The sequence below is a fragment of the Rhincodon typus genome, chromosome 43 (assembly GCF_021869965.1).
Source record: "Rhincodon typus isolate 14 chromosome 43, sRhiTyp1.1, whole genome shotgun sequence".
NCBI classification, from domain to species: Eukaryota; Metazoa; Chordata; class Chondrichthyes; order Orectolobiformes; family Rhincodontidae; genus Rhincodon; species Rhincodon typus.
In genome coordinates, this window is record NC_063374.1 from 1,394,385 (window position 1) to 1,412,961 (window position 18,577).

The 18,577-nt window shown below is 42.1% G+C and overlaps 1 protein-coding gene across 4 annotated transcripts; it reads right to left on the bottom strand.

Moving 5' to 3' along the window:
- Positions 1-7,092: 7,092 nt before the first annotated feature.
- LOC125487627 (zinc finger protein 229-like) lies at positions 7,093-18,045 on the bottom strand. Of its 4 annotated transcripts, none has more exons than XM_048619524.1 (3): positions 17,825-18,045; positions 13,358-13,503; positions 7,093-12,519 (listed from the first exon to the last, which is right to left on the bottom strand). In XM_048619524.1, the coding sequence occupies exon 3, from the start codon at positions 12,282-12,284 to the stop codon at positions 11,694-11,696; it is 591 nt and encodes a 196-aa protein (XP_048475481.1). In that variant the 5' UTR covers positions 12,285-12,519; positions 13,358-13,503; positions 17,825-18,045; the 3' UTR covers positions 7,093-11,693. The 4 variants fall into 4 exon arrangements, with proteins under 4 accessions (XP_048475481.1, XP_048475484.1, XP_048475482.1 ...); XM_048619527.1 differs by having other exon boundaries at positions 13,380-13,503; positions 17,825-18,037; XM_048619525.1 differs by having other exon boundaries at positions 7,093-12,530; positions 13,380-13,503; positions 17,825-18,037.
- Between the last annotated feature and the right edge of the window lie 532 nt (positions 18,046-18,577).

Below are 18,577 nucleotides of genomic sequence, written 5' to 3' on the forward strand. Positions count from 1 at the left end.
AGGAATAAGAGCCTCCGTATCCAGCTTCAAGACCACAGCAACTGTTGAAAGCCAGAAGTCTTGGTTCTGTGGGAGCTTGACCTCACCCTTTCAGACTGCTTCTATTGTTCCAACTTAAAAAAACTATTTACTCTATTGGCTTTGAGCAGACTACTTGGCACGTCTGTCTCAACCTTTTTTCATAAAAAAAGGACAAAATACAACTCTTAAAGCCATAGCATTGTCACAACCTGCTCATGACATTTTAAAAATCTATGCACCTAAACCCCAAGTCCCTTTGGACACCCAATGTATTCATACCATCTAGAACGTACCCTCTCCTACCCTTTTTCAATCCAATTGGATAACCTCACAATTGCTCACATTGAACTCTATCTGCTACAGTTTTGCCCATTCACCCAGTCTATCAATACCCCTTTGTAATTTTATGCTAATATCTACACTGTTTACAATGCCAACTAACTTTGTGTCATCAGAAAACTTGGATATATCACTTGATCAGGTCTGATTTGATTTATTATTGTCACATGTACCTAGGTACAGTGAAAAGTTTGTTTTGCATGCAGTACAGGCAGATTGTAACATATAATAGTCATAGTGTGATTGAACAGGGCGAGGAATACAATGTTATGGCTGCAAAGAAGGTGTACAAAAAGCAAGATAAACATTAGACTTAAAATTTGCAAGGTCCATTCAGAAGTCTAAAAACAGCAGGGAAGAAGCTGTACTTCTGCCTGATGGAAAAGGTTGGAAGTGGGTGTTTGATGATGCTTGCTTTCTTTTCAAGATAGCAAAAGTGTAGATGGAGTCAGTGGATGGAAGGTTCGCTTGTGTAATGGACTGGGCTATGTTCACAAGTCTCTGTAGTTTCTTATGGTCCTGGGCAGAGCAGTTGCAATACCTAGCCGTGATGCATCCAGATAGAATGCTCTCTATGGTGCATCTATAAAAGTTAATGAGAATTCTTATGGACACGCTGAATTTTCTTAGCCTCCTGAGGAAGAAGAGGCATTGTTATGCCTTCTTGACTGTCACATCAACATGGGTGGTCCAGGACAGATTGTTGGTCATCATCACTCCTAGGAACTTGACACTGTCAACCATCTCCGCCTTAGCTCCATTGATGTTGATAAGGACATGCTCTCCTCCTTGTTTCCTAAAGTTCATGATCAGCTCTTTAGTTTTGCTGATGTTAAGGGAGACATTGTTATCTTTAGACCACGCCACCAAGCACTCTATCTCTTTACTGTAAACTGTCTCATCATTGTTTGATATTCGGCCTACAATGATGGTATCTGCTTTCTGTTCCACGATCCAAATTGTTAGTAAATAATGTGAAAAATTGATATCCTAACACAGATCTTTGTGAGATACCATTGGTCATATCCTGCCAATTTGAGTACCTACCCATTTTACCTACTTTCGATTGCCTGCCACTCAACCAATTTCCTAGCCATGTCAGTAATTTACCCTCAGTTCCATGGACTTCTACCTTATTTAACACACTCATAAGTGAGACTTTATCAAATGCCTTCTGGAAGTCCATGTACACAATACCCATAGACATTCCCCTGTCCACTACTTTAGTCATCTCTTCAAAAAATTCTGTGGGGTTTGTCAGGCGTGCCTATCTGTCATCAATCTATGCTGTTGCTCCCTGAGGAACTGAAAATTTTAAACCTGTTCAGATTGCCCATCCTTGATTGCAGACCCCAAGAATTTCTCAACCAGAGTTGTTAGCCTACCTGGTCTGTAATTCCTTGTTTTTCCTCTTTCACTCTTCACAAGGCAGAGTGACGTACAATTTTCCAATCCAGCGGGATGACTCCTTTATCTTGGGAACTCTGGGAGATTTATCATTAGGGTTTCTACAATGTGCTCCCTTACTTCCTTTAATATCCTTGGATAAGATCTGTCAGGTCCCAGGGATTTGTCACTCTTTAATTCCATTAATTTCCTCATTACCAATGTTTTACTTTACACTATTTATTCAGACCCCAATCATGATCCTGATCCACAATTATTTTTCTCAGGACTTCTGGCAAGCTATCCCCCTTTTCTACTGTAAATACTGAGGGAAAGTAATTGTTCAACATGTCTACCGTTTCCTCATAGTCAATGATGATATCCCCACTTTCATCCTTTATTGGGCCAATATTGCTCCCAACACCAATTTAAGACTGAAATGAGCAGGAATTTCTTCCCTTAGAGGTTTGAGAGTCTTTGGAACTTCTTCCCTTAGAGGGATTAGAGTCCTCATGTATATTTAAGGCTGAAACAGATAGGTACTTGATCAGTAGGGGAATCAAGGGTTAAAGTGAAAGAGCAAGAAAGTGGACATGAGAAATGTCAGATCAGCCATGATCCTATTGAATAGTGAAGCAAGCTTGAGGGGCTGAATGGCCTACTCCTGTTCCTATTTCTTATAGTTTTTGCTTCCGTTAATTTTATTCAGTCCCCGTTCCTGATCCACTATTAATTTTCTTGGGACTTCCAACAAGCTAGCCTCTTTGTCAAACCTGAGGCAATGTAATTCAACACGTGTCCCACTTCCCCATAGTCATTGACAATATCCCCACTTTCTGTCTTTCATAGGTTAACATTGCTCCTGGCCACCCGCTTTCCCTTTATGTAACTAATATGTTATGTACTTATGTAACTAATTCATTGATGGGCTGACGATTTTGTTGGTTAGGCCAGCATTTATTGCCCATCCCTAATTTGCCCAAAGGGCATGTATGAGTCAACCACATTGCTGTGGATCTGGAGTCACATGTTGGCCAGACCAGAATGGCAGCTTTTTTCACTAAAGGGCATTAGTGAACCAGATGGGTTTTTCCTGACAATCGACAATGGATTCAGGATCACCATTAAACATAATCTTAATTCCAGATTTTTTAAATTGAATACAGATTCCACCATCTGCTATGGTGGGATTTGAACCAGGGTCCCAGAACATTGCCTGGGGTCTCTGGATTAACAATCCAGCAATAATACCAGTAGGCCATCAGGTCCCTATTTGATAAATATTCACACACAACTACTTTGAATTCAATTTGCAACGTTCAGCACACCTGGTTGCAACGTTCCTACTGAACTATAAAGCCATGTAGTAGCCTGCAAGATATCACACTGGCCTTGCTGTGATAAGTTTGTGTCTGTGTGTGTCTGTGTGTGTGTGTGAACGTAGCTGTCTGCAAGGTAGTGTGTGACCTTGCTTTGTGATGTGTGTATGTGCAGTGTTGTCCAAAACAATTCAAAGTGACAATATTGTGTAAAAACCAACCCGAAATAAAAACAGAAAGCGCTGGAGAAACTCAGCAAATTTGACAGTATGTGTGGAGAGAGATAAAGTGTGTTTTGAAGAGTCAATACACTCAAAATGCTAACTCTGTTTCTCTCTCCTCATATTCTTCCAGGCCTGCTGAATTTCTCTAAAACTTTATTTTTTTTCCATGCTGTGCAGTCCATTGCTGCCATGTATTATGTTTTCCTCACTGTCAACTACAGAGAATATCTTGTCAACTTCTAAATTCTGTCTCATACATTGGAGTTTAAATCATTGACATATACACAGCTCAGAAACCAGTCTGGAACCCTAAGGAACTCCACAGGAAACAGTCTTCAGAAATAAACCATCCTAAATTATTTCCTTTCACTGTCAATTTTGGATCCATTTTCAATTTTCCCTTGGATCTAATAACACTTCTTGGCATAGTTTGCTGTATGCAGTATTGTCAAAAACCCTGTAAACCACATCAAACCTATTATTCATTTATTCCTACATCTGCACACTACTACACATCATCTTTGATCTCATTGTCTCATTTCCTTATCTGAGGGAGGATGTTCTGGCTCTGGAGGGAGTGCAAAAAGGTTCACCAGACTGATTCCTGGCATCTCAGATTGTTTTTTAAATTCATTTGTGGGATGTAGGCATCACTGGCTGGGCCAGCATTTATTGCCCATCCTTAGCTGCCCTTGAGAAGGTGGTGGTGAGCTGCCTTCTTGAACGACTGCAGTCCACCTGCTGTGGGTGGAAGAAGGTTACCTCAGAGTACAACTGCACCTTGATCAGATAGGCTGAGGAGTGGCAGATGGAGTTTAATCTAGACAAATGTGAGGTGATATGTTTTGGTAGGGCAAAACTTATAGTAGAGCAGGACTGATACACTTAATGGTAAGGTCCTGGGGAGTGCTGCCTTGGAGTGCAGGTTCATTATTCCTTGAAAGTGGAGTCGCACGATGACAGGTTAGTGAAGAAGGCATTTGGTACGCTTGCCTTTATTGGTCAGTGCATTGAGTATAGGAGTTAGGAGGTCATGTTGCAGCTGTACAAGATATTGGTTCGGCCGCTTTTAGAATACTGTGTTCAATTCTGGTCTCCCTGCCATAGGAAAGATGTTGTTAAGCTTGATAGGGTTCAAAAAAGATTTACAAGGATGTTGCCAGGTTTGGAGGACTTGAGCTATTGTGAGAGGCTGAATAGGCTGCGGCTATTTTCTCTGGAGCGTCAGAGGCTGAGGAGTGACCTTATAAAGGTTTATAAAATTATAAGAGGCATCGATAGGCTGAATAGTCAAGGTCTTTTTTCCAGGATAGGGGTGTCAAGCACTAGATGGAATAGGTTTAAGGTGAGAGGCAAGGTTTAAAAGGGACCTGAGGGGAACTGTTTCATGCAGAGGGTGGTGTGTGTATGGAATGAGCTGCCAAAGTGGAGGAGACTGGTACAATTACAACATTTAAAAGGCATCTGGATGGGTATATGAATAAGAATGGTTTAGAGTGATATGGGCCAAATGCTGGCAAATGGGACTAGATTGAGGATATCTTGTCGGCATGGACGAGCTGGACTGAAGTGTCCGTTTCCAGACTGCACGTCTCTGTGACTCTAACATCTACCTCCTTCTCTGATCCCTATTTCCATAAAATTGATTGACTAACATCCCTTCACAGCCATGCCAAATGCCTTGTTGACTACCTTTTCCACCTGTGTTGCCACTTTCAGTGACCTGTATACCTGTAAATCCAGATCCCTCTGCCTATCAGTACTCTTACGGGCTCTGCCATTTACTGTATTTTTCCATCTGGATTGGACCTTTGGTGGTGGGTGCCTGGAACTCACTGCCAGGGGAGGTAGTGGAAGCAGATACTATTGTGACTTTTAAAGGGCGTCTTGACAATGGATGAATAGGATGGGAAGAGGGATACAGTCCCCAAAAGGAAAGGGGGTTTTAGGTGTGACGGGCAGCATGTCGGTGCAGGCTTGGAGGGCCAAAGGGCCTGTTCCTGTACTGTAATTTTCTTTGTTCTTGTAATTCTGACTGACTTTGCAACCAGTTTCTTCCAAGATTTCTTGTTCCCTTTTAAAAATTCTTCCTCAAAACACTCATTCCTCCCATCCTTGCAAACTTCATCTCATCTTCTCTATGAAATGGCTTCATCACTCTCAAATCCATACCTGCCTTTTCCTAAACTCGTCATTTTTTTATTCAGACGCAGATGTGGAGATTGTTGGCTGAGCCAATGTTCATCGCCCATTCCTAGTTGCCCTTGAGGGGGTAACAACAGCTCTTTTCTGGAATCATTGCAGTGTAATTGGTGTAGGTAGACCCATAATGCAATTAGGGAGGGAGTTCCAGGATCTTAACACAGCAACACCGAAGGAACAACAATATATTTTCAACATATATTTCTCATTTTGGGATGGGGAGTAGCTTGGAAGGCAACTTGTATCTTCTGCCCTTGTTTTTTTCAGATGATAGTGTTAGTGGGTTTGGAAGGTGCTGTCTTATGAGCCTTGATGAATTTCTGCAGCGCATCTTGTAGATGATAACACTGAGCTGCTGCAACTGAGCGTCAGTGGTGGAGGGAGTGGATGCTTGCGAATGTGGTGCCAACCAAGCAGGCTTTTTCATCCTAGGTAATATCAAACTTCTTCAGTGTTGTTAAAGCTGCACCCATCCAGGCAAGAGGCAAGTATTCCATCACATTCCTGACACATGTCTTGTAGATGGTGGATAGGCAACAAGGAGTAGATGTTACTTGCTGCAAGATTCTTAACCTCTGACCCGCTGTTCTACACACAGCAAATATGATCAGTCCAGTTCAGTTTCTGGTCAATCATATCCCCTAGTAAGTTGATAGTGGGAGAAACTAACTGTCAAGGTGTGATGGTTAGATTCTCTCTTGTAGGAAAGGTCATTGACTGGCATGCATGTTATTTGCCACCTGTCAGTCTAAACAATACTTGGTTGCATTTGGACACGGACTGCTTCATTATCTGAGGAATCGTGAATGGCACTGAATATTGTGCAGTTATCAGCAAATACCCCCACTTCTGACCTTAAGATGAAGGGCAAGTCATTGATAAAGCAGCTGAAGATGGTTCAGCTTAGGACACTACCCTGAGGAACTCCTGCAGAGTTGTCGTAGAACTGAGATGACCGATCTCCAACAACCACAACCATTTTCCTATGCGTCAGGTATGACTGCAACCAGTGAAGAGTTAAGCCTGATACCAACTAATTTTGCTGGAACTCCTTGATGCTACCTTTGGTCGAATGCAGCCTTGATGTCACCTTTGGTCGAATGCAGCCTTGATGTCAAGGGCTGTCACTCTCACCTCTGGAATTCAGCTCCTTTGTCCATCTTTGAACCAAGGCTATAATGGAGGTCAGAAGTTCAGTGGCCCTGGCAGAACCCAAACTGAGAGTCAACAAGCTGGTTATTGTTAAGCAAATGCAGCTTGGTAACACTGTTGATGACACCTATCTCTTTACTGATGATCAACTGCAGACTGATAGGGCAGTAATTGGCTGGGTTAGATTTGTCTTGTGTTTGTACAGGGCATACATGAGCAATTTTCCACATTGAGTAGATGATGATATTATCTGAACATTTCCAATCCAGGTTCCATCCCAACCACAGCACTGGGTTGTGCCTCATTGCAGTAGCACACTGGAAATCAAGCTCCACTATGCCCAGAGTCAGCACAAAAGTTAACAATTTTTTTTACAATACACAGAATTTCCCAATTTACCTATCTTTTTGACCCAGGTTAACAAAGCACAGACCAGGTTTCTGTACTTGACAAGGATTACTATTTATTACAAGTAAGTAGATTCTAACTACAGATACACAATTATGAAGGCATAGATCTCTACTAGTTAAAACTCTTAACCCTCCTATAATTTCTGTTTACATACACATACATACAGACACAAACAAGAGATAGAAACCATGGGTGTTATGATTGAAGGGAAAGACTGGTAAGGCAGATCAACGGTTCCTGTCCATCAGGGTTTATTGAGATATTCCTTTTGCCGATCAGAATGCTGCTTCTCAATCTTGCCTCTCTTTGTACTTTCACTTGTTTGCAGGAGGCACAGATTGACTGGTTCACAGAGGTCTCGGACTTATTAATTGAAAGCCACAGCTTACAGCAACTGATGAGGAGAAATAAGCTAGCTCGCCAGGCTCAAGATGCTTTTTGCTGCAGAGCAAAACAGCTCCTTCATTTACTCAAGCTGTTCAGCTACTCGCAGCCAAATAATTATTTGCAGGCAGGAGTTCTTGGTCATTGGTCTGTGGACTAATGACCAGTTGTCAATTCAGCTACTTGTTGCCAGCCATAGCTCCATTTGTACACCCTGTTGGTTCCAGCTTGCCAATACCTAGGCTTCCAACTACTTGCATAGACAACTAAACATTTACAATGAGGGTAAAGTTCCTTGCTTTTAAAAAGTTCAGTAATCCTTCAACTACCCTTGGCTTTTAACACAGACCTTTTAGCGTTTCATTCCACAATCAAGACTACTGGAACATTTTAAGATACAGCTTTTACACACACAAACAGCTTGAATCCCAGTCACAGTAGCTCAGTGGTTAGCACTGCTGCCTCCACAGCACCAGAGATCTGGGCGTAATTCCAGCCTCAGGTGACTGTACGTGGAGTTTGCACATTCTCCCCACGTCTGTGCAGGTTTCCTCCGGGTGCTCCAGTTTCTTCCGACAGGCCAGACAGATTGGCTATGGAAAACGCAGAGTTAGCGGGGATCTGGGTGAGATGCTCTTCGGAGGGTTGTTGTGGACTCAATGAGCAGAATGGGTTGCTTCCACACTGTAGGGAGTCTGTGACAAAGGGACATCCTGTGTAAGTGTGGGACGCGATCCCTCCTCATACTGACCTCCAAGTCAATGAAAACATCCTCCAACACCCCATCCCCATCATCCAGTTGACTGGGGCTGACCTCACTTGGCTTCCACCTCACCCCGTTATGAGCATAATAATAGGAGCAGGGGTAGGCCACTCAGCCCTTCAAACCTGCTCCACCATTTAATAAGACCATTAGCTGATCTGACTGGCTTCAGCTCCACTTTCTTGTCTTAAAAAAAAAAGAAGCGTCAGAGTATTAGGGTAAAGTCGAGGATCTTTCTCACTCGGCCTTAAAAAATATTCAAAGGCTGAGTCCCCCCTTGTTCTCTAGGGAAGAGAGATCCTAAGACTCTCGAATCTCAAAGAAATTCTCCTCACCTCCATCTTAAATGAAAGTGCCTTTATTTTTAAACTGTGTCACTTTTTACTAGTCTTTTCCACAGAGGGAAACATCTTTTCATCATCTATGTTGTCGAATCTCCTCAATCTTGTATGTTGCAATAAGATTCAAGATGGTTCTTTCTGAAAATCTAATTGTAGCACATCCACAGATTCCCATTTTTCAAATGGCATGTTACTTCAAGAAACCAAATGAATTTGTCAGACATGTCTGTACTTTCACAAAACCATGTTGACTCTGCCTGATCACATTGAGATTTTCTAAGTGCCCTGCAATAACCTTAAAACATTCTAGCATTTCCCCTATGACAGATGTTAAACTAACATGTAATTCCTACTTTCTGTCTCCATTCTTCTTGAACTGAGCACTTACATTCGCTATTTTCCAATCTGATTAAACCATTCCTGAATCTGTGGAATTTTGAACCAAAGCCAATGCATCAATTATCCCAGCAACTACTTCTTTTAAGAACCTACGAAGTAGTCCATTAGGACCCAGTAACTTACCGGCTTTTAGTTCTAATAGCTCTCTCAGTAAACATTCCTAGTGACTAAGTTCCTCCTTCCCTCCACCTGATTTACAATAATTTATGGGATTTTTTGGTTATTTGTATTCACTACTGTGATAACAGACAAAATATCGTTCACCTGCCATTTCCTTACTTTCCATTATTAATTTTCAGTCACTCTCTCTACAAGACCAACAATTTCCTTAATCTAAAATATTTATAGAGACACTTTAAAAATATCTATAGCTAGTTTTTCTGCCTTACTTCACTACTTTTTAGTTATTCTCTGCCCATCTTCTGGCCTGCCACTATTCTTCACAGAATTGTGCAATTTTTTTCTTTCAATTTGACACTCTCTTTGGTTTTCTTAGTTAGTTACAGATAGTGAATTCTCCATCTAGAGTCTTTCTTTCACAATGACCTGCATCTTTGCCATTTATCTCTACTGATCTATTCCTCAACCTAATTTCCCAGTTCACTTTAACTAGAACTGTATTCCATAACTGTCCTTAATGACATTAAAACACTAATCTAGGGCCTTCTCTTTCCTCTCTCAAACTGTCATATTAAGATTACTGGTATCTAAAGGCAATTTTACAATTATGTCCTTAAATTAAGCCTCTTGTGGCACATTATCACATCTAGCACAGCTCTCCTCTGACTGGCTTTAGAATATGCTGCTCTAGGAAACGCTCCCAGAAATACTCACTGAATTCATCTTCCAGGATACCTTTGCCAATCTGATTCATTCAATCCATACATTAAAAACACCGTGATTATTGCTGTATCTTTCTCGCAAGCCCCCATTATTTCTTCCTCAATAGGAACCATCCTATTGTTCGGTGATCTAAAAAATGTCTCCCACAAATTATGTCTTAACTTTAGAATTTCTTATCTCTACCAAAACTGATTCTAGATCTTGACCATCACAACTAAAGTCATGATTATCTGTTGTAAAAATATCATTCTTAACAGTTACTCATTTACCTTTTCCTACCTTCCTGTCCATCTGTGGTGTATGTACCCTTAAATATTCAGGCCCCATGTTATCTAATTTGTTATCTTGCAGCCAAGTCTTTGTAATAGCTATCATATACATTTTTTAAAAAAAGATTTCAGCTGTCAATTAATACATTTGTAATGAATACTACTTTCCTTCAGATACAGAGCCTTTATTTCTATCTCATCACCATTTTGACAATCTGTAGCCTTACCTCTTAAGTATTATTTGCTCTGTCCCTTCCACTAGTGCTCCGATTATCATTTCCCTCAGTTCTACCTTGCTCTGCTACCCTATCTTCTCTTAGTTATCACAATTTTCTGCACTGGATCCCATTACCTTGGGCTCTCCTCCATGGATCTCTTAATGACTTCTCAAAAATCTCATGTATAGGCTGCCTCTTGGGCCATTGGCCAAACACATGATATCAGGTTCCATATGTACAGTGATAGCACGTGTCACTCCCTCAGTACCTCTCTTGAGCTCTCCTATGTGACTGTGTTGTCCTTCTGCTTGTCTATTCTAGTTCTCTTCTGACTATCCTCCATGGACTGAAGCTTCAGCCTATCCAAATTCTGATGCACATTTCCCTGACACTTGTCCATTACTCCTCTACTCACTGCAATGGCTCCAGCTCCACAAATGCCTCCATTTGTATGTTGTTATCTTCTCGTCAAATCCTTTACATTGCTCACGCCTCCCAATATCTGTAACCTCCTTCATCTGGACAACAAGAGAGCTCTGCATTCCTCAAACTCCAGCCTCTGATACATTCTTCACATTCTCTGTCCTGTAGGCTGAACCTTCAGTCATCAACCTTAACATTCTCACCTCTCCCTCTTCATCAGTCTGTATCGCTCCTTTCAGAGTTAAAAAACCAGAGCCATTAACTAAGCATTGTACTCAGCCTTCCCAACCTCCCCTTCTTTGACTCAATGTCAATATTTTTGTCAGAAGATCGGGCTCTTCTGGTGTGGTGGTAGTGTCCCTAACTCTGAACCAGGATGCCTGGGTTAAAATCTTATCCGCTTCTGAGATCTGTAATAACATCTCTGAACAGGTTGATTAGAAAATATAGATTTTCATCAAATTTAACATTATATGCTTCTGAGATGCACCTTGGGAAATTTGCCTAACTGAAGGTGCAATATGAACAAAATTTATTTTTAAATAGCTTGCAACAGACTGGAAGCCAATATTAAAATAATACATGGGTAAATAACATTCAATTACAGATCAGCCACAACCTCAATGAATAACAGAATAGTCTTGAGAAGCTAAATGCCCAGTTCCGATTCCTAGCAAACCTGGACTCAAACAGAACTAATGAATGGAAACTCATTGAAGAACAAGAAGACGACTTTTCTCCATAAACCAGCATTTCAGCAAACTAAAAGAGAGTGAGATGTCTGTGAGGAAAGTACACAGGAACTGGAGTAGGCCATTTAACTCTTGGTCAGGCTCTGCCATTCAATTAGACCCTGGCTGATCAATTAATTACAAAGAACAAATATTGTGAATATTAATAACTCTACAACAGACTGGAGTTTACAGCAGCAAAAATAAACCCCAAATATGAGAACGTTCACTTGTGGATGTGAATAATAGAAGAATGCAATCACAACAGTCACTTGTGAATTTGCTGGTGTCTCCTTAGGTGCTGTGATTCAGCGAATCGCTTCCAACACACAAAGCAAATGAAAGGCTTCTCTCCAGTGTGAACTCGGTGGTGTCTCATTAGGTTTTGCAATTGAGTGAATCCTTTCCCACACTCCGAGCAGGTGAACGGCCGCTCCCCGGTGTGAACTCGCTGATGTGTCAGTAGGTCAGTGGAGTTGGTGAATCCCTTCCCACACTGAGAGCAGGTGAAAGGCTTCCTCCCAGTGTGACCACGCTGGTGTTTCAGAAGATGGGATGAACTTGTGAATCCTTTCCCACACTCTGAGCAGGTGAATGGCCGCTCCCCTGTGTGAATACGCTGGTGCGTGAGGAGGTTAGAAGATCGATTAAAACCCTTTCCACACACGGTGCAGGTAAACCGCTTTTCCACATCATGAACCCTCTGGTGTCTCAGAAGTGAGGATGAATTAATAAATCCCTTCCCACACTCTGAGCAGGGGAACGGTCTCTCCCCAGTGTGACTGCGTTGATGAGTTTCCAGCTGGGATGCAAAACGGAATTCCTTTCCACAGTCGCCACATTTCCATGGTTTCTCCATTGTGCCCTTGTCTTTGTGGATGATTAATAGTGAGATATATGTGTATGAATCACATTTACGGTTTCTCTCCGCTGTGAATGGGGAAGTGTTTTCTTCAGGCTGTGTAACTGGTTAAGAAATGTCTTCTTTTCAGCTCAAAGGTCAATGATATTCAGGTCGTGAGGTAAGTGACTGTCAGATCTTAACACGATATTTGATTTCAGTTTCTCATCTGTAAATGGCCCCTTTCAAAACCCTGTAAACAAGCTGACAAAAGTCACTGTCAGTTAGAAATTTGAAACAGACAATTCCAGTTTCTATGAAACAATTTTTCCCCCTCTTGTTCCCCAAGCTGTAAATTCCTGTCCCACATTTACTTTCTCTTCCCGGGCTGAAATCCAAATTCATGTCTCCTATTTCTGTCCCAGTCTTCTCCATCCCTCCCTCTGCCTGGCCTCAGTTTTCCAGCCTCAGAATCATATCAATGAACATGATTCTTTTATGAATCCTTCCCACCACCTCCCCATGGATTCCTCCCCAACAAGAGATCGGAGCCTCGTTGATTTACTGCAAAGTGGAATCCTTTGTTTACTGCTCCCATTCCCAATCCTCTGATATGAGCCATCCTCTGCTTGCTGCCCCAAGATGGGGCTGTTCTCTTTGACTGCTCCTGGGAGGACAGTGTGAAGGAAGGAAAAGGAGTTTAAAACTAGGAAGCTACTAATCTGGAATGAGGGTCTGCTGCTCTACAAAGTATTCCCAACTCGTTCCAGGCTGGCTGCAGTCTCCATTCCTCCCAAATGAATGGAACATCAGAACTTTTAGGATCCCCTCCAGGCCTCACGCCATCCTGAGTTCAAACCATTTCTTCACTGTACCGGGTCAAATTCCTGGAACACCCATCCAAACAAAGCTGCCGGTGTCACTACACCCCACTACTTCAGCTGTTAAAGGCAGCAATGCCCATCAATGAATGAATCAACTATCAGCAGGGACACAATGTGGCAAACAAAGGATATTTATTTACTGAACAAGAATTAAACTCATCTATAAATAAAAAAAATCCAAATAAATTTATAAAGATAAATATTTACGATTATTATTTATCACACTGACTCCGGTTCCAGTCCTCAATCAGCAGGATGGCTGACTGAATGTGCTGCTCCCTTGTTCCTCCAGCTGTTTAGATATTCTTCCTATGGGTTCCCAGGAAAGTCAATCTCCACTCACCAATATGACCCTGTGAGAGGGAGGAAGTTCAGGACAATCAATCCTCACTCACCAACTTGACCCAGTCACAAGGCGTTCAGGACAGAGAATCCTCATTCAACAATGTAACCCTGTCATAGGGAGTTCAAGAGCGTCAATCCCTACTCACTGACATGACCCAGTCACAGGAGTTCAAAACAGATGTAGAGTCAGAGAGATCTACAGCACAGAAAAAGGCTCTTCAGGCCATTGTTTTTGAGTGGCACAGACTCAACCACCGAACCATTCTTATCCCATTTGCCACCAGGCCCATAGCCTTCGCATAACAATTATACATCTAAATACTTTTTAAATGTAGTGAGGGTTTCTGCCTCTACATCCTTACAGGCAATGAATTCCAGATTCTCACCACCCTCTGGTTAAAAAGGTTTTCCTCCTAAACCTACTGATTTTTATCTTAAAACAATGCTCCAGTTCTTGATCCCTCCATCAAGGGAAAAATGTTTCTTCCTGTCTACCTGTCTATGCCCCTCATAATTTTATACATCTCAATCATGTCCCCTTCAGTCTCCTCTGCTCCAACCAAGTCTGTCCAATCTCCCTGCATATTTAAAACTCTCCAACCCAGATAACATCCTGGTAAATCTACCCTCTCCAGTGCAATCACAGCCCTCACAGAGCTGGACACAATACTCTAACTGTGGCCTAACCAACTTTTTATACAGTTCCAGCATAACATCCCTGCTCTCAAACTCTATGCCTTGGCTAAAAAAGGCAAGTATCCCATGTGCCTTCTTAACCATTTTATCTACCTGTCCTGATAGCTTAAGGGATCAGAGTGCATGCACCAACGTCCCACTGACCCTCAGTGCTTCCTACGGTCCTACCATTCAATATATATTCCCTCGCTTTATTTGTCCTGCCCCTACTTATCTTGTTTGAATTCTAGTTGCAACTGATCAGCCTATCTGACCAGGCCGTCTACATCCTCGCGTAATTTAAGGCTATCCCTCCTCTTATTCAGCGCAGTTCTTGTACTATCGCAAATTTTCTGATGAACCCTCCTACATTCAAGACTAAATTGCTTACATAAACCACAAACATCAAGAGCCCCTACAATGATCCTTGCAGAAACCAATCAGCACAGGCTTCCAGTCACAAAAACATCCTCGTCTATCACCCTCTGCTTCCTGCCACTTGGCCAATTCTGGAATGAAATTGCCAAATTTCCTTGGATCCCATGGGCTCGTCATTGTTATCGGTCTCTCATGCAGAACCTTAACAAAAGCTTTGCAAAGTTCAAGTGGACGACGTCAAATGCATTGCTCTCGCCTACACCTCTCCGAAACTTTCAATCAAGTTGATGTAACCCTAACTTTCCCTTCATAAAACCATGTTCATGCCTCTTCAACAGCAGATTAATTCTGTCCCTCAGAATTGGTTCCAACAGCTTCCCCACCACTGACTAGTCTGTAGTTTCTTGGTACATCCCTTGTGCCCTTCTTGAAGGGTGATACAACACTGGCTGTCTACTCATCCCCTGTCACCTCTCATGTAGCTAGAGGGAAAATGCACTAATGCTATCTCCTCCCTTGCCTCACTCAACTGCCTGGGTACATTTCATCCAGCTCTGGAGATTTATCTACCTTTAAACATGATACACCACTCAGTACCTCCTGTTTATGCTAATTTATTTAAACATATCACAATCCTGCTCCCTGATTTCTATACCCACATGGTGTTCACTAGTGAGACGGACAAACACAAAATTTTGATCAAGAACCATTCATACATTCTCTGGCTCCACGCACAAATTACCATGGTGGTTCTTAATGGGCCCTAGTTATCCTTTTACCCTTAATGAAAATGCAAAATTACATAGGACATTAATTTAACCTGCCATCATCCTTTCATACCCCATTCCCAATTTCCTTTTTAAGTTTTCCCTTGCACATTCTGTACTCCTTTACTGATTTTAAGCCCTCAGTATCTGCATAAGCCTCCCTCTCTCAAATTCTGTATATCCCTTGGTATCAAGGGTTCACAGAATTTATTGGTCCTACCCTTTGTCTTTATTGGAACATGCTGGCCTTGTCCTCTCCCCATTTCCTTCTTGAACACGTCCCACTGCTCTGACACAGATTTACCGGAAAGTATCTGCTTTCAGTCGACTCTGGTCAAATCATACCTGGTTTTATTAAAATCGGCCTTCCTTCAACTGAGACAATGATTTCAGGTAATTCTTGTTCTTTTCCATTGCAATTTTGAATGTAATGGAATTCTGATCACTGTCTGCATAATATTCCCCCGTTGATACTTCAATTACTTTCCCAGCTTCATTACCTAAAATTAAGTCCAGGACCTACAAATCCTGGCCTTATGGCCTTCTACGTACCAGCCTAAAATGCTCTCCTAGGTGCGTTTGAAGAATTCTGCTTCCTCTAAACTTTTCACATGATGACTACCCCAGTTAATGTTGGAAAGTCGAAATCCCTGACTAGTACTACACGATTACTTTTACACCTCTCTGAATTTGCCTAAATATTCTATTTCAGGCTCAAAGGACCTATAGTCCACTTGCATTTGGAAAAGAATCTTTACTTGCATTTAGAAAACAATGGACTTAGGGACAGTCAGCATGACTTTGTTTTGTCATGGCACAAATTTGATTGGGTTTTTTGAAGAAGTGACGAAGATGATCGATGACAGTAGGGCAGTGCATGTTGTCTACATGAACTTTTCTAAAACATTTGACAAAGTCTCTCATGGCAGGCTGGTCCAGAAGGTTAAGTCGGCTGGGACCTCTTGTTGTAATTTTTATATTTATATATTTGGATAAAAATGTCAGTTTGTGGACAATGTGAAAATTGGAAGAGTTGTGGATAGTGAGGAAGTTTGTCAAAGGATACAACAAGATATAGATCAGTTAAAAAGTGAAGCACAGAAATGGCAGATGGAGCTTAATCCAGACAAGTGTGAGGTGATGCAGTTTGAAAGGTCAAATGCAAGAGAAAATATACAGTAAAAGGGAGGACCTTTAGGAGCACTGATTTACAGAAGGATCTTGGGGTGCAAGTCCACAGCTCCCTGAAAATGGTAGCACAAGTGGATAAGGTGGTAGAGAAGGCATGCAGCATGCCTGCCTTCATTACCTTCAGCAGTGAGTAAAAAGTTGGCAAGCCATGTTGCAACTATACAAGACTTTAGTCTGGCTACATTTGGAGTATAGTGTGCAGTTTTGGATGCCACACAAGAGAAAGGATGTGAAGGTTTTGGAGAGGGTGCAAAAGAAGTTTACCAAGATGTTGCCTGGATTGGAGTACATTAGCTGTAAGGACAGGTTAGATAAACTTGAATTGTTTTCACTAGAGCCTCGGATGCTGAGGGGCGACCTAATAAAAGAACATAAAAATGAGGTATGGATAGTTAGGAGTCTTTTTCCTAAGGTGAAAACATCAAATATTAAGTTTCAAGTGAGTGGAAAAGCTTAAAGGAGATGTGCCAGGCAATTTTTTTTTATTACATAGTTAGAGAGAGTGTGTTCCAGGCACCTGTCAGTGGTAGAAGCAAATACAATAGCAATGGTTAAGAAGCATTTAGACAGACAAATGAACAGGCAGGGAATGGAGAGATACAGGCCATGTGCAGGCAGATGGAATTCAATAAGAATAGCATCCTGGTCGGCGCAGACACGGTAGCCTGAAAGTTCTGGTCTTGTGCTGTACTGTTCTATGTTCTCCCAGCAATTTGATTGCTCCTTTGTGGTTTTTAATTTGTACAATCCCCACATGCCAACATGACCCTGGGGACAGTCAATCCCCAGTCCTGTCATGTGGAATTCAGGACAGTCAATCCCCATTTGCCGAAATGACCCAGCCACAGGGATTTCAGGGGCTCAAAGGAATCTAAGAAAATCAGATGTGGTATCTGAGTTTGGAGGAACAAGGAGAACAAAGACAGGGGACAAAGGATATGCCAGAGACAGTCAAATTGTGGTGAGGTCACTGAAGCAGTCATCAAGAGGCATAGGCTAATGCTCTGGGGGAACAAAAACAAATGGCTTGACAAACTCAACATGTCTGACAGCATCTGTGGAGAGGAAGCAGAGTTAACAATTCGAGTCCGGTGACCCTTCTTCAGAACTGTTTCAGATTTCCAGCATCTGGATGTTCTTGGTTTCATTTTAATGCACTGGGGAACGCAGGTTCATGGCAGCCGGTGGAATTTGGATTCAAATTCAAATAATATATCTGGATTAAAAAGCTAGTCTTAATAGTCATGAAACTGCCATCAAGTTCTTGAAAAATCTGGTTTACTGACACCGCCTTAGGATGAAAATCTGCCTTTCTTACCTGATCCGGCCTACAAGTTAACGCAGATCCACGGCAATGTTCGTGACATGCTAACTGCTCTCTGAAATGGTTTGGAGAGTCACTCAGTTCAAGGGCAATGAGAGCTGGGCGACAGTGTGAATGGGCTCCCTCAGTCCCCAGCACAGCGCCTCTTCCATCTTCAGTACCGCTTCCACCAAGTCGGAGACATAACAAAGGAACCCCCACAACGCCCTGCGCCCGGCACTGCAAGCATGCGCACATCCGACCGCTGGGGAAATAAGCTCGCATATAGGGCGGTTTCTGCATTGCCGTGAATTGTGGGAAATTAGCCACCATTGGCTTTAAAGACACTAGACGTTTGCATTATTAGGCCCATCCGTAACAAACAATTAAAGAGAACAGAAGCTGAACATCCAAAAATACTTGAATAAGAGCAAAGTAAATCTGAAACGAAACACAAGAATATGCTCGGGACAACTCAGCAGGTCTGCTTTCATCTGTGGGGAAACAGATAGAGTTAACGTTTCGCATCCGGTACGACTCTTTCTCAGAGGTATCTAAAAAAAAGTACTTGTCCCACTAATCTCACCTTTTTTCTGCACTCGTTATCCACACGTACTTGACACAACAGAGGAACAAAACCACACACAAAATAAACAGGGAGACACGTGACTGTCTCTGAGTATCAATGAGAGAATGGGCTCCGGCTTTGCTGCAGCAAAAGTTGTTTGTAGTACGACAATAAGGTGAAGCATTTGATTCTACCTCAGG

What these genes read in the sequence shown, in the direction of transcription:
- LOC125487627 (XM_048619524.1), bottom strand. Translation starts at nt 12,284, where the DNA reads ATGGAGAAACCATGGAAATGTGGCGACTGTGGAAAGGAATTCCGTTTT.